At 53.5% G+C, this 15628-nt stretch overlaps 1 protein-coding gene across 3 annotated transcripts in view; it reads right to left on the minus strand.

The window, feature by feature from the left end:
• camta2 (calmodulin binding transcription activator 2) overlaps positions 1 to 15504 on the minus strand; it is a 24927-nt gene extending 9423 nt beyond the window's left edge. For all 3 annotated transcript variants that reach the window (XM_076725336.1, XM_076725334.1, XM_076725335.1), the window contains exons 1-14: positions 15391 to 15504; positions 13720 to 13802; positions 13085 to 13188; positions 12791 to 12858; positions 12558 to 12693; positions 11305 to 11376; positions 11038 to 11185; positions 10802 to 10930; positions 10533 to 10719; positions 9364 to 10447; positions 8525 to 9235; positions 7764 to 7890; positions 6820 to 6954; positions 1423 to 1622 (exon numbers count right to left, since the gene is read on the minus strand). In XM_076725336.1, the coding sequence (XP_076581451.1) occupies positions 1423 to 1622; positions 6820 to 6954; positions 7764 to 7890; positions 8525 to 9235; positions 9364 to 10447; positions 10533 to 10719; positions 10802 to 10930; positions 11038 to 11185; positions 11305 to 11376; positions 12558 to 12693; positions 12791 to 12858; positions 13085 to 13188; positions 13720 to 13753 (3135 nt within the window). In that variant the 5' untranslated portion in view covers positions 13754 to 13802; positions 15391 to 15504. The remainder of the gene's footprint in view (positions 1 to 1422; positions 1623 to 6819; positions 6955 to 7763; positions 7891 to 8524; positions 9236 to 9363; positions 10448 to 10532; positions 10720 to 10801; positions 10931 to 11037; positions 11186 to 11304; positions 11377 to 12557; positions 12694 to 12790; positions 12859 to 13084; positions 13189 to 13719; positions 13803 to 15390) is intronic.
• Positions 15505 to 15628: the final 124 nt, after the last annotated feature.

The following is a 15628-nucleotide window of genomic DNA, read 5'->3' on the forward strand; positions in this document are numbered from 1 at the left end:
CTTCTTAACCTGTTTATCCATCATGTAATCTGTCTGCTGACCTGCTGTCTGACTCCACCATGAGCACTTAGTTCAATCACAAGTCCTGTTTGAGAGTGTCCATCTGTCCATCCATCCATCTGTCCATCCATCCATCTGTCCATTCATCCATCCGTCCATCCATCTGTCCATCCATCCATCCGTCCATCCATCGATCATCCATCCATCCATCCATCCATCCATCTGTCCATTCATCCATCCGTCCATCCATCCATCTGTCCATTCATCCATCCGTCCATCTGTCCATCCATCCATCCGTCCATCCACCCATCTATCATCCATCCATCCATCTGTCCATCCGTCCATCCATCTGTCCATCCGTCCATCTGTCCATCCATCCATCCGTCCATCCATCGATCATCCATCCATCCATCCACCCATCCATCCATCTGTCCATCCATCCATCCATCCATCCACCCATCTATCATCCATCCATCCATCTGTCCATCCATCCATCTGTCCATTCATCCATCCGTCCATCCATCTGTCCATCTGTCCATCCATCCATCCGTCCATCCATCGATCATCCATCCATCCATCCACCCATCCACCCATCGATCATCCATCCACCCATCCACCCATCGATCATCCATCCATCCATCCATCCATCTGTCCATTCATCCATCCATCCATCATCCATCTGTCCATCCATCCATCATCCATCTGTCCATCCATCCATCCATCTGTCCATCCATCCATCTGTCCATTCATCCATCCGTCCATCCATCTGTCCATCCATCCATCCGTCCATCCATCGATCATCCATCCATCCATCCATCCATCCATTCATCCATCCGTCCATCCATCCATCTGTCCATTCATCCATCCGTCCATCCATCTGTCCATCCGTCCATCTGTCCATCCATCCATCCGTCCATCCATCGATCATCCATCCATCCATCCACCCATCCATCCATCTGTCCATCCATCCATCCATCCATCCACCCATCTATCATCCATCCATCCATCTGTCCATCCATCCATCTGTCCATTCATCCATCCGTCCATCCATCTGTCCATCCATCCATCTGTCCATCCATCCATCCGTCCATCCATCGATCATCCATCCATCCATCCACCCATCCACCCATCGATCATCCATCCACCCATCCACCCATCGATCATCCATCCATCCATCTGTCCATTCATCCATCCATCCATCATCCATCTGTCCATCCATCCATCCATCTGTCCATTCATCCATCCGTCCGTCCATCCATCCATCCATCCATCCATCCATCCATCCATCTATCATCCATCTATCATCCATCCATCCACCCATCTGTCTGTCCATCCATCCATCTTTACACCCATCTTCCATCCATCCTTACGCCAATCATCCATCCATCCGTGTTTGTATTTGTATTATTTCAGCATCCTCACCTGTTCATGGTCCTCAGGTGGAGGTGGAGGAGGGGGCATGGCCAGCTGGCTGCCATACTGCTGTTGATGTTGTTGTTGATGATGTTGTTGTTGATGTTGTTGTTGTTGATGCTGGTTGTTGTTGTCGCGGGCGGCCATCTCTGCCATCCGTCGCTCCATCTGCTCCAGCCGCTCCAGGATGGACATCCTGAACTGATTATCTGCACACAGAAGACACAGAGTGAGACATCACCTGCCGTACCTGCACACATACGTGCCCATAAGGTCGAGGTTTTATCAGTGATGGAACAGCATCATCGGTTCATCTGCCAATCGTTTTCTACATAAACAGTTTCATAGAAGTGAAAATGCAAAGTCAAACATTTCCTTGAACTCAAAGTGACATCATCAAACGCGGTGGTTTGTCTGACCAACAGTCCAAAACTTGTCCAGGTTCAGGCACCGGGGCTCGGACGGGCTGTTGAGGACAGCGATGGCCTCGGTAGGAACCTGTTCAGGTGTCTGGTGGTCCTGGTGCTGGATGGAGGCTCTCTGAGGAAGGCGGTGGGCCGGTTGTGATGGTGCGTCAGTGTCCTCCCGTTGTCTGGTTCTGAGTTCAGGCAGAACACTTGATCCTGTCCTGTGAGTTCCTGGTGTGGGTGGAGGATGCTGGGTACCACACAGTGATGGAGGAGGTGAGGACTGGTGGCTCTGTAGAACTGTGTGAAAACATCCAGAGAGATGTTCATGCTCTGGACTAGTCTGAGGAAGACCATCCTGTGGTGAGCCGCGGGATGTCGTCAGATGATTGAGAGCTCCATGGCAGGTTCCTGGTGATGGAGGAACCCAGAAACTTCAGAGACTTCTCCACCTTTACAACTGCTGTCGATGTGTTGAGGGCGATGTGAGGTTGGAGGTTCACGACCATCTCCAGCGTCTTGCTGCGGTTGAGCTCCAGGTCATTATCTGAACACCGTGCTGTCACCGGGGACACAGCGTTCCTGTAGGTGGACTCCTCGTCGTCCCTGAGCAGGCCTCACATCGTAGAAGGTACAGTGACCATCGGTTTGAGGGAGAGGACCACTCACACCCGCTGTAACAGGTGGAGAGTCCGTCAGGTGGTCCGTGGTTCTAGCAGGGCTGTTCTCACACTGTGGTGAGTGTGGTCCAGACGGCTGCAGGGTCCCTGCTGTTCAATCACACTCCAGCCTGACTCACATGTGACCTCAACGATCCTGTAAGAGGTTAAATGTCCGGGACTCCCCACCAGACAGTCAGGTCTGAACACGCCTCGGCTGCAGAGGGACCGGGACCGGGACCGGGACCGGGACCTGGACCGAGGACAGTCTTCACAGACATGAACCTTTACTGCTCGTGAAGCTGCAGCAGCTTTAAAAAGAGCGCAGGCTGTCAATCAATCAGTGGCCGAACCTCCAGACCAGCACCAAAGCCTTCAACCAATCACCTGCAGGACGACCACTCAGGCACTGATACGACTGGCTACCAAGAGCAACTCAGCAAGGTCAGTGTGTGTGTGTGTGTGTGTGTGTGTGTGTGTGTGTGTGTGTGTGGAAAGCTCTAAGCAGGAGGCAAATGGAAAACTCCTCTCTTAAATAACTGCTTTAAGAGAGCCTCTTTAACACACACACACACACACACACACACACACACACACACTCACACACACACACACACACACACACACACACACACACACACACAGAGTTTCAAATGGAAACTATCTCGACTGACTTCAATCATCTGGCCGCCTGGCACAGAGTGAGTGTGTGTGTGTGTGTGTGTGTGTGTGTGTGTGTGTGTGTGTGGGCGTGCGTGCGTGCGTGCGTGCGTGTGTGTGTGTGAAGGAAATAAAAGCAGACTCCCTAATATAGCCCGATACACTGTGAACTGTGCACACACAAACAGACACACAGACACACAGACAGACAGACACACACACACACACACACACACACACACACACACACACAGAGTCAGTCAGTCCAAAATGGAGACCAGTGGACAGTGTGGACCAGTGGACACAGCTCAGTCCTCGTGCAGCCTTCAGTGATCGAGCAGCTCACAGATCAGGTTCACAGGTGGACTCGCACCTTCTGTGACCAATGGGACAAACTGTGGTGGACCTCTGACGTCCAGCTCAGGACGAATGGAACACATGACCAGAGACGATCAACACTTCATCGACTGACGATCAATGAGAGGAAACGCCTCTGGTTCCAGCCAATCAGCTGGTCTCTGTCTAGGTGAACGGAGCCTCCCGTTAACTGCAAGTCTAACGGTGGACATGGCAAACATTAAAGCTGCTGAACATCAGCATGTTAGCATTTAGCTCAGAGCAACGCTGGACCTGAGGACAGACCACAGACAGACAGACAGAGAGACAGACAGAGAGACAGAGAGAGACAGAGAGACAGAGAGGGAGAGACAGAGAGAGAGACAGACAGACAGACAGACAGAGAGACAGAGAGAGAGAGAGAGACAGAGAGAGAGAGAGAGAGAGAGAGAGAGAGACAGAGAGGGAGAGACAGAGAGAGAGACAGACAGACAGACAGACAGACAGACAGACAGATAACAACATCACTGACTGGGACCTCCATGCTGACACACACCTGTGTCATAACAGCTGCATCAGACTGCACAGGTGTACCTCACATATGATAACTCCCCCAAAACCAACTGCTTTTCACTGCATGTGGTTACCATGGTTACCGAGCAGCCAACCACTAAACACACACACACACACACACACACACACACACACACACACACACACACAGAGTGTCCTACCGACACCATCCTGTTGCCGTGTGTCGTCCATCTTCTGTCTGTCTGTGCCTCAGTGTGTGAGCTCAGGTGAGGGGACGTTAACACACACGCACGCACACACACACACACACACACACACACACACGCACACACGCACACACACACGCACGCACGCACGCGCGCGCACTAAATTAAGTCACACGCAGCAACCAGACTGAGCGGCCGTGCGAGGATCAACTAGAGAGACAGACAGAAAGAGACAGAGACAGAGAGACAGACAGAAAGAGAGAGAGACAGAGACAGAGACAGACAGAAAGAGACAGAGACAGACAGAGACAGAGAGACAGACAGAAAGAGACAGAGACAGACAGACAGAGACAGAGAGCAGTGAGTGCTCAGTCGTCCGGTGCAGGCTACAGGCTGGATTTCCAAACACAGCAGCAAAGCATGGTGGGAAATCCACAGTGAGGGAGGGAGGGGCAGAGACGTGGCTGTCTCACATTCTTGGCTCTGAGCCTAAACCCCAGCAGAGTCCACGGAGCCACAGTGAGGCCGAGGCGGCGAGGAGGAAGCCACGAGACGGCGACAGACGGGGAGGATGAGCGGGACGTGAAGCAGGTGACGAAGAAAAGGTCAGAGGGCGATGGAGGTGTCACATGTCGCGTGTGGCGACCGCTACAGGTGGCTTACATCACGGCGGTCCCAGCATAGATCAACACATGGACGCTACGCCTCCAGACTGCAGCCACTTACTGCAAATCACCAACGCGTCCTGGGTAGAGTGAAGCTCAGCAGAGACGGACAGAGGGACAAACCAGGACGCAGAGACAAGGTGTTTTTATCACCTGGGACTGAGCGGGCTCAGTGGGGTCATGTGACCACGGGGCTGAGACAGACACTAAACCACACTCAGGGTTCCGCCGCTCTTCGTCGCCGCTCCCTGTTTCCAGTCTTTATGCTAAGCTAGGCTAACCAGGTATTCCTCCGGTTCAAAGGGTCCGGAGGCCTGTTGCTGCCCTGGGCTTTGCCTGGCAGGCTGTCCGTCTGTCCACGTCCTTGCTGGCAGATGTTGAGGAAGACGTGAAGACATGAAGAACACGCATGATTTAAGAAGAGAAGAAGAGGAGAGACTCAAACAGCATCAACGAGCCGATTCTTCCATCAGGAAGCATCAGAGTACAGAGTATGAGGACGGCCTGGTGACAGGACGCAGAAAGTTAGAGGACACGTCAACAAGTGACAACAAACCGGCCAAAGGACATCCCCGAAGACACGAGCTGAACGGATGGAGACGTGTCTTCACGCTGCCTGCATCAGTTTAAAGAGCTCTCAGCTGATCAGAGATCAGCCTGTGTGACTGTCCACAGTGTGGAGCTCAGGACTGACAGTCCTGGGACGAGGTGCAGCGTGACATTGGTCTACAGTTCAGGACAGCTGTAAGACACTCAGGAGGACGTTAGACAAGACGTCAGCTCAGCAGGACACGACGCTGCTTCACCATCCTCCATGCACGGCACAGGACACAGTGCTGACCAGACCTGCAGGCCTCACACTCGCTGTCTGTCTCTGTCTGTCTGTCTCTCTGTCTGTCTTTCTGTCTCTCTGTCTGTCTGTCTCTCTCTGTCTGTCTCTGTCTCTCTGTCTGTCTCTGTGAGGTTCAAACAGCTTCAGTCACAGTCAGAAATAGCAGTGAGCCCTGATGACTGTGTGTCTGCAGGTGATGACAGTGGAAAACAGCTCCACCACATCAATCAGTGAGAGAGAGACAGCAGAGGGCAGACAGCCAACACACACACACACACACACACACACACACACACACACACACACGCCATGTTTGTCTCTGTCCTCCCTCCTCACCTGACGGTGGTGCTGTTGCAACAGTTTGTTCTTTGACACACAAACAAAACAGTCTATGAATGGATGAAGAGTGTTCATGAGCAGCTGACAGAGACACAGAGACACAGAGACACCTGCCGGTCCACAGACTCAGATCAGCCGTTAACACAGAGACAGAGAGACACCTGCTGGTCCACAGACTCAGATCAGCCGTTAACACAGAGACACAGAGACACCTGCTGGTCCACAGACTCAGATCAGCCGTTAACACAGAGACACAGAGACACCTGCTGGTCCACAGACTCAGATCAGCCGTTAACACAGAGACACAGAGACACCTGCTGGTCCACAGACTCAGATCAGCCGTTAACACAGAGACACAGAGACACCTGCTGGTCCACAGACTCAGATCAGCCGTTAACACAGAGACACAGAGACACCTGCTGGTCCACAGACTCAGATCAGCCGTTAACACAGAGACAGAGAGACACCTGCTGGTCCACAGACTCAGATCAGCCGTTAACACAGAGACACAGAGACACCTGCTGGTCCACAGACTCAGATCAGCCGTTAACACAGAGACACAGAGACACCTGCTGGTCCACAGACGCTGGATCAGCCGCTAACGGACCTCCTGCCTGTTCTAATGCATCAGTACCTTTAAAAGTCTGTTGAGTGTGTGTGTGTGTGTGTGTGTGTGTGTGTGTGTGTGTGTGTGTGTGTGTGTGTCAGAGCTCGTGCTTGGTGTACTACTGGCTCTTGCTGACAGTGAGCAGTGTGAGAGGTGCTGACCGTCCAATGAGAGCCAGTCGAGCTGGGAGCTGGGCAGAGAGCTGGCGTTCCTCGCTCGGTACTCGAACAGAACTGAAGAGGACACGGACCCTCCGGACTCCAGAACCTGCAGACACACCAGACCGGCCTCGTGGGCTGAGAGAGAGAGGGGACACAAAACCCATCAAGTCAAACAAGTCAAACACTTCACTGCTGAGAGTCTGTCCCTCTGTCTGTCCCTCCGTCCTGATGTCTGTCCCTCCATCCTGATGTCTGTCCCTCCATCCTGATGTCTGCCCCTCTGTCCTGATGTCTGTCCTGATGTCTGTCCCTCCATCCTGATGTCTGTCCCTCCATCCTGATGTCTGCCCCTCCGTCCTGATGTCTGTCCTGATGTCTGCCCCTCTGTCCTGATGTCTGTCCTGATGTCTGTCCCTCCATCCTGATGTCTGCCCCTCTGTCCTGATGTCTGTCCCTCCGTCCTGATGTCTGCCCCTCCGTCCTGATGTCTGTCCCTCCGTCCTGATGTCTGCCCCTCTGTCCTGATGTCTGTCCTTCCATCCTGATGTCTGCCCCTCTGTCCTGATGTCTGTCCTGATGTCTGTCCCTCCGTCCTGATGTCTGCCCCTCTGTCCTGATGTCTGTCCTGATGTCTGCCCCTCTGTCCTGATGTCTGTCCCTCCGTCCTGATGTCTGTCCCTCCGTCCTGATGTCTGTCCCTCTGTCCTGATGTCTGTCCTGATGTCTGTCCCTCTGTCCTGATGTCTGCCCCTCTGTCCTGACCTCTCTCTCCTTCTGACTCTACTGTTGTGAAAGATGCTACATAAACACATTTGGACACTTAAAGTTTGCTTAGCGTCGCTGAGCCTGCAGGGGGAGTCGGAACGATCAGCCAGGCTGAATGATCACAGATCAATAACCTCATCAGTGTGTGTGTGTGTGTGTGTGTGTGCATGCGTGCGTACCAGGACAGTAGCAGCGCAGCACTCCAGGTTGGATCAGCGATGCAGGGACGGTGCTCTGATCGAAAACACACGAGTATCGACCCGACAGCTCGCTCCACGGTCCTGTTATCAACACCTTCACCCCTCCCTGAAAGCACACACACACACACACACACACACACACACACACACACACACACATTTACTGACAGATGGTGCTGCTGGTTTGATCAGATGGTCTTAAAGCTCCTGTGACCTGTGACCTCACAGCTCAGCTCAGGCATCACACGGACCCTACGACTGAAGCTTAGTCTGAATGACGCTGAAGATGAAGGAGGTCTTCCTCACAGTGAGACTCTGGCGCCCTCTGGTGGACAAACAGCAGGGAGGCACTGGTCTTATTGGTTCTACTTCTGCCTCCTGAAGGCAGACTCACCAGCTGTGGTTCTTCTGTTTTGAACTAAGTGTTCAAACTCCTCATCTTCAACCTCCTCCTCTTCCCTCGACTTCCACACTTAACAAAACCTCTGGACAACGGCGACGAGCCGTCACATGACCACATCACACGTTAGGCCATGAGCCATTCAGCCATCTTTTCCTCATGTTTACACAAACATCAGCACTGAACCTAAACGTGGATCACCTCAGCAGGTTAACACTCACAGCCAGTCAAAAGGTTGAAGCAGAAAACATGGAAATACTCAGAGTATCTATCTCAGTGCCGTGCTATCATGCTGCTGACCTCACACACACAGAGCAGCTGCTGGCTGCTGATTGGTTACCTCGGGGTAAGACCACTCCGGGGAGAAGTCTGTGATGGAGGCCAGGCGGGTTGAGGAGGAGGGCAGCGGGTGAGGAAAGGGGAGGAAGGAGGAGGAGGGTGAGGGCTGGGGGGGCACCATGTAGCGGACCCCTGCCGGGAACAAGGGCGTGTTTGGCGTGGCGGTGGAGCTGGGGTGAGCCACAACGGGATTGGTCTCCTCGGTGATGAGGTCGGAGATGAGGTCAGGAAACTGGCTGTCGAAGGAAATGTCGAGCTCCTCCCCTGCGCGCTCGCAAGGCTCCGCCTCCTCCTCCAGGTGTGTATCCATGCAGGTGTCCTCTGAGCTGTGGCCCCGCCCACACTCCTCCTTCACTTGGATAGGGGGCGTCGTCAGAGTGGTATCCATGGCGATGGCCACGGGGGCAGAGTCAGTGTCGGCGCTCGCCAGGCTGACGGACCCCACGTTAGCTTTAGCGTTAGCAAACATTGGCTGACTCTGCTGCAGCACCAGGTGCTGATGGGACATCTGAGCCAGGGGCGGAGCTTCAGGCGCACACATGCGATTAAAAGGCTGTCCCAGGACCAATGGCTGCTGTCCGTCGGCCTGTCGTATCGTCTGATTGGCTGGCTGGGCTGGGGGGCTTGTTGAGTCCTGGCAAACCAAGAGCAGTGAAGCAGCGCTACTTCCTGTCTGTTGCCGTGGAGATGGGCTGGAGGAGGCGTGGCTTGTCTGAATGACAGAGAAAGAAAAAACAAGTGATTGATCAGCAGGTGATTGACTGCCTCAGGTCATTGTTTTGATTGGTCACTGAGCAGCAGGTGATTGAGGTTATTGCACGCCGGCCCTTTAAGTCTCACCTGCAGCAGAGCCAGCTTGGTGGGAGGAGCGCTGCCTTCATCATCATCATCATCAACATCATCATCATCATCATCATTATTGTCGTTGTCGTTGTCATCATCATCATCATCATCATCAACATCACCTCTCCTGTCCTTCACCTCCACTTCATCTCCTGCAACCTCTTCCTCCTCCGCCCTCCCCACCGCCTCCCTCCCCTCTCCCAGAGCTCCCAGCTCCAGGCACAGGGGGAGGAGGGGCGGGGCAACAGAGGAGGAGGGAGACAGGGAGAGGGAGGGGGGGAGGGCGGACGACGGCGGGGAGGATGAAGAGGAGGAGGAGGAGAGGGGGAGGGCAGAGTCTCGCCTGTCTGCCTCAGAGGAGGAGGAGGAGAGCGAGGAGGGAGGGGAGACAGAGGAGGGAGGGGTGGAGGTGGGCGAGAGGGAGAGAGCAAGGGATGGGGGAGAGAGTGGGGAGGAGGAGCAGAGGACAGGAGAGGGAGTGGAGGAGGAGGGAGGAGGTGGGCCACCGTACGTCTGACCCTGTTTGGGGGAGTTGAGGAAGGAGTCGGGGTCAAAGGCTGGAGGGACGGACGGGGGAGGTGGGGGTGGAGAAGGGGAGGAAGGGGCTGAGGGAGGCGAGGAGGCGACTGGAGGAGGAGGGGAGCAGAGGGAGGAGGAGGTGTTGGAGGAGGAGGGCGTGAGGAGCAAGCCTCCGATGACGGGGGAGGGGAGGAGGGTGAGAGAGAGGGTGGCCACCCCCGGAGCCTGGACAGGAGGAGGAGGGGGGAGCGAAGGGGGGGCTGGTGAGGAGGAGGATGGAGGGGAGGGGGAGCCGGGCTTCCCGGAGGGAGGGGGGAGCCCGGGGGAAAGCAGTAGCTGGCCGGAGCGGGTGAGCGACAGGCTCCTCCCTGGCCCCGCCTCCTCTCCTCTGGCCCCGCTGCCCCCTCTTCCTCCTGCGATGGCGGTGGTCGTCGCCATGACTATCACCGCGTTCTGGGGAAGCGCCACCGTCGTCAGGTTGCCGCGGCGGTCGTAGAAGCCGTTGCCGTGGTTACCCACAGAGATGGCGGCCCCGTGAGGCCGAGGAGGAGACGAGGACGAGCTGAGGAAGACAGACAGAACAGGGTCATGTCCCCTCCGAGCTCCCGTACGTCACCAGACTTTGGCTTCCTGCGTGGGAGACTTACGTGGATGAGGGGCAGGGCGAGGACGCGGGGCTGCTCTGGGCCTGGAGGGGGGGCGGCTTGGCGTCTCCTCGGCCCACCTCCCCCGCCTCAGAGGGGGACGGCCTGCAGGAGGACGGAGGCAGTTTGGGGGAGATGATGCGATGCTTGGTGCTGTTACAGCGGTGGGGAATGTTGACGCCTGAAGAGACTACAGAGACACACAGGACCAGTCACAGTGATGTCACAGCAATGTCACAGTGATGTCACGGTGATGTCAGAGCAGGCGTTACCCTGGGAGGTGTTACAGAGGCAGGCGTGTGTGCGCGGCTGTGGTTTGGTTCTCTGTCGGTCCAGAATGTGCTGAACCAGCTCCTCAATGCTGAAATCACCCGAACCCACAGAACACTTCATACTGTGAACTGAGAAAATACTGCATGTCAGTACTACAGAGTACACACATACTACATGTGGACACAGTAAGTCTACTCAAAGAACATGTAGTAAATGTCTTTGTTCCGGTTCTTACACATGGGCTTCAGCTGGTTCAGCAGGTCATCTCGGCTCCACCTCACGCTGTCATGGCGGTCGGCCACCGCACACAGCATCGGGCTGCATTTCCCAGAATCCTCCAGGGACGGCACGTTCAGGTAATGGACCAGCACGATGTCTGGGTTCTGTCACACACACACACAGACACTGATGAGCGATTGGTTCACACTACAGGTTCACCTGTGTCTGTGTGTGTGTGTGTGTGTGTGTGTGTGCGTGTGTGCGTGTGTGCGTGTGTATGCACCTGCAGCAGCCAGTAGCATCGTCTGTGGAATGTCGGCACGATGGAGGAATGGACGTAGCAGCCGTACAGGCACTGAAAGCAGAGCACGAAGGATCGTTAGGACAGGTGAACCTCAGGTTTCCGCTCCTCGGTGATCTGAATGCTGATTGGTTCCTGTGTGATGATGGAGGTCTGCTGCTGGTGTGTTTGAGTCGGATCACGGTCGTGTGGCTGTAACGCTTCTTCTACCAGTGCTGACATTTCTCCCTCTCTGTCCACATTAGCAGCTAACCTGCTAGCTAACGTTAACATGCTAACAGCAGCAGCTAACACTGAACGCTGCATTAATTTCATCTGGTGTTTCTGGAGTAAAGTGTTGGTGCAGACACAGAGTGACATGTTAAAATGTGGTGTTTCTTAAAGGGAGTTTGGTGCAGAGCGCAGGGAGCTTCACTTTGATTTAAATACCATCTGTGTGTTTCTCAACGTCCTGTCACCACCACAGAAACGCCATCATAAGGCCGTCTGACACTCACTGACTGTGGCCAGTTAGATATTACACCGTGACCTCCTCCTCTTTCCGCCAGCTGCAGATCGACTGACCGGAGGAGACGAGTGGTTTCACCTGGACAAGTTTCTCATCGCTGTGCTTCATGTTGAACAGGTGGAAAAGTGTTTTTGTGCTGCTCTTATGATCTCAGACTCAAATGATAAAGAGTTTCATGAGTGTTGAGACGTGCTCACATTAATCTTGATCCCCTTCAGCCCATTTAAACACATTATCACTCAAATCTGACAATAACACCTGGACAGGCTGAGGTGTTCAGTCACACATTCAGGTTTGGTCTGTTCTGCCCCCGTCCTCTGTGGTTTGGAGGGTGTTGGGGTAGCTAGCTAAGACGATGCTAAGATGATGCAGGGCAATGCCAGCACGATGCCAGGATGATGCTAACACGATGCTAGCACGATGTTAGGACGATGCTAGGACTGATTGTGTTGTACTCAAATGCGTTAGTGGGTGATTTTCTGGGTGTAATAATCAACGTGAACAGGCGCCATTCTCTTAGAACTATTTCTGAGTGTTTCTATTGAAATACTGTGAGCAGCTAATACTCTGAACGTTTGGCAGAGGTGGCTGTGGGGACACAGTCCATGTGGTTGTTTTGTGGTTTCTCGGGCGTGAACGTCTACGTCATGATGCCGTAGAAACGCAGGGCCGCTCTGCCATTATGAAAGCTGACGCTGTGTGTGTCCTCGAGTGTGGAGCCTCTGACCTCCATGCCCTGGACCTTCAGCTTCATGTGGTCCTCTCTGGTCGTTTTTCCATCCTTCCTTTTCTTCCAGCAGTAGCCGTCCTTCCTGTATTTCACCTTCTTCCTGTTGTACAGGATGATGCTGCCGTTCTTGGGCCTGAAAGAGAGACGACCAGCAGAGATTCAGCTTCAGGTGGGGGTCGCTCACAGCGTGACCTCAGCTTGGTCTGGCAGGCTGAGGTGTGTGTGTGTACCTGGTTTTCAGGGTGCAAGAGAGCCACTCATCATGTCTGTCAAAGGATATCAGGTAAGAAGCGATCTCCTGCAGAGAGAGAGTCGAATGAATTCATGTTGTTTCACGAAGAAGCAGCTCCATGAAACACGGCTGCGAGCCTTCATCAGAGCTTCCAGTGTGAGAGCGTGGACATGAGCTGTGTCCACTCATGAGAACTGCAGGGACATCAGCTAACAGCCAATACACTTCGAGTAATCTAACGACAACAAGTGGTCGATCCTCATATGAAGAACGGACCCGTTCAGGCTGTTACCTCGTTAGTGTTCCACCTCAGCCGCTCATTAGGCAGACCGGACAGACGAGGGAGACACTCCAGCAGCTTGTTAGGCAGGAAGACTTTCCTCGGTCCTTTGTTCTCTGCAGAGACACAGAGAGACGGATAGTGTTACACTGCCCTGCCTCTCTTTGCATCAGCTGGGAGTCACTGAGCTTCACGACGACGGCCATGTTTGATAAGCCCTGATGCTACACAGTGGATTATATGAAGATGAAAACAAACCCGACACACTGAACCTTTAAAGCAAAGGTCATCATCCACACAGCCTGAACTTCTCAGGTGAACAGCCGGCGTCTCTCCACCTGGAAGACTCTGACTCTACAGATCCTTATCAAACCAGGTTTCTACAGACGAGCGGGCAGGTCGATCACTCTGAATGTTTAAGGTGTGTTAAAGGTGACATCCAATCAGCAGTGACGCATGCAGGAAAAACATCCAATCAGCAGTGACACACGCAGAAAAAACATCCAATCAAACTCATGAAGAGAAAAAAACAAAAACATGTCGGCAGGTAAACAACAACCGCTGGGAATCCCTTCAAATCATGATGATGACATCACCTCCGGCAGGTGGTTACCACAGCAACAGAGCGGGTGTGATGTCAGACTGACCTGTCTCCATGGAAACCATCTCCTTGCTGCTCATGGCGATGAGTCCATGCAGGATGAGTCTCACAGCTGTCCACACTGGCCTGCTGCAACACACACACACGCACACACACACACACACACACACACACACCGTCAGCAGTCTGTTTGAAGCACATGCTAACATGCGTGTTCCCTCTGTGGGTGTCCTGTTGGACTTCAGGGCTTGCAGCGCGTCTGAAACAGGATAACCGAGCTGAAGCGACTCTTCGGCTGCCGTACGTGCCACGTGACGCTCTGCCGTCGTCTGTACATCCATGGCAGCCCTAACCCTACCCTAACCCTAACGCAGAGTCTGAGCACGTGACAGCTTCCAGAGCATCCATTGGCTCTCTGCAGTGATGACCTGCCAGGGCTGACACAGGTGGGCGTCAGCAGGTGCTCAGCACTGGAGCAGAAAAGCACAGACAGACGTGATGGACAGGACACAGTGAAGCCCGAGGCGCCGCTGGACTTGTTACATGTACTTCACCTGTCTCTCACTGTCCTTAAAGTCCAGTCCGCTGTCAAAGAGACCCTACCAAGACAACAGAGAGAGAGTCTCTGACTGCACATACCAACCTCTGACAGGGACGTTCAGTCACATGACCCAGACGGTCATGTGACTGAACGTCAGTGTGGGTGAACCGCTGCTGCTGGCAGCACCTTAATATGTGACTCTAAACACAGCAAACACCTGCAACAGGACACCAGCATCGCTCTCTCTCTCTCACACACTCTCACTCACACTCACACACACACACACACACACACACACACACACACACACTCCTTGAACAGCCGCTGTTGCCTAGCAACAGCTGAATTTGCACCACTTTAAACGGAGTGTGTTCATAACTGTCTGTGTTCATGTGTGTTCAGTTACATAACATTACGATTTACACACCGAGCCACACGGCTTCAAGTGTCCCTGAGTGTGTGTGTGTGTGTGTGTGTGTGTGTGTGTTCGATAATTACACACCTGACTTGCACCAACCGAAACACTGAATGAATAACATTAATAATTACATTAACACGCGCGCGCGCACACACACACACACACAGTGTACCGCGTTAACAAATTACTGTAATCCCCCCCCACCCCCCTACGCGTGTACACACACACACACACACACACACACACACACACACACACACACACGTCCCCTCCCGGAGGCCGGGCTCAGGCCGCGGACTCGCCCGGCTGCTGTGGGGGGCTCCTGGAGCCTCTCTCCCGCCTGCAAGAGCCCGTTAGCAGCTAACTTTAAGACGCTTCTCAGTCTGGCCTCATGACAGAGTTTAACGACTCGACAGCACGTTGAGACACATCGGTGTCCTCCATCACACCCTCGCTCCTTCCGTCCAAACCAAACGAAAGACAAACATAAATCCCATTATTAATAAACATTAATGTTTGCTTGTGTAGCTGCTCAGCTAGCTGGCTAGGCTAACGGCAGCTACACAGGTAGCTATGAGCAGTGATTAAACACGTCCGAAAGTCGAGCTGCGGGGCTTTACCTCTGGGTTAAAACGAGCCGACCCGGCCGGTGTGCCGACACTAATCTGAGAACATATCACGTGAAATAAAAACCATTTAAATAACAGCAGACAGGACGGAACAGGAGGTGTCTCAACAGTCTGTTAAAGCTCCTTTACCTTCCGCCTTCAGCACGGCCGCCATCTTCTCTTTCTCTGACGTCACTGCGTAGCAACGTGGGAGGCAGAGTGGGCGTTCACTGCTTCAGAGCATCCTGACTAACAATTACTAGTTATTATTCCGAGTTATCAGTTATTACTCGTTATTCTTATTGGCAGTATTGATGTTGAATAGACTGAAAGTTGCATTAACTGGATATTTTTTCAGTCACATCCTGCTTCCACTCTCTTCTTCATC

Source organism: Chaetodon auriga, chromosome 24 (genome assembly GCF_051107435.1).
Source record: "Chaetodon auriga isolate fChaAug3 chromosome 24, fChaAug3.hap1, whole genome shotgun sequence".
Taxonomy (NCBI): domain Eukaryota; kingdom Metazoa; phylum Chordata; class Actinopteri; order Chaetodontiformes; family Chaetodontidae; genus Chaetodon; species Chaetodon auriga.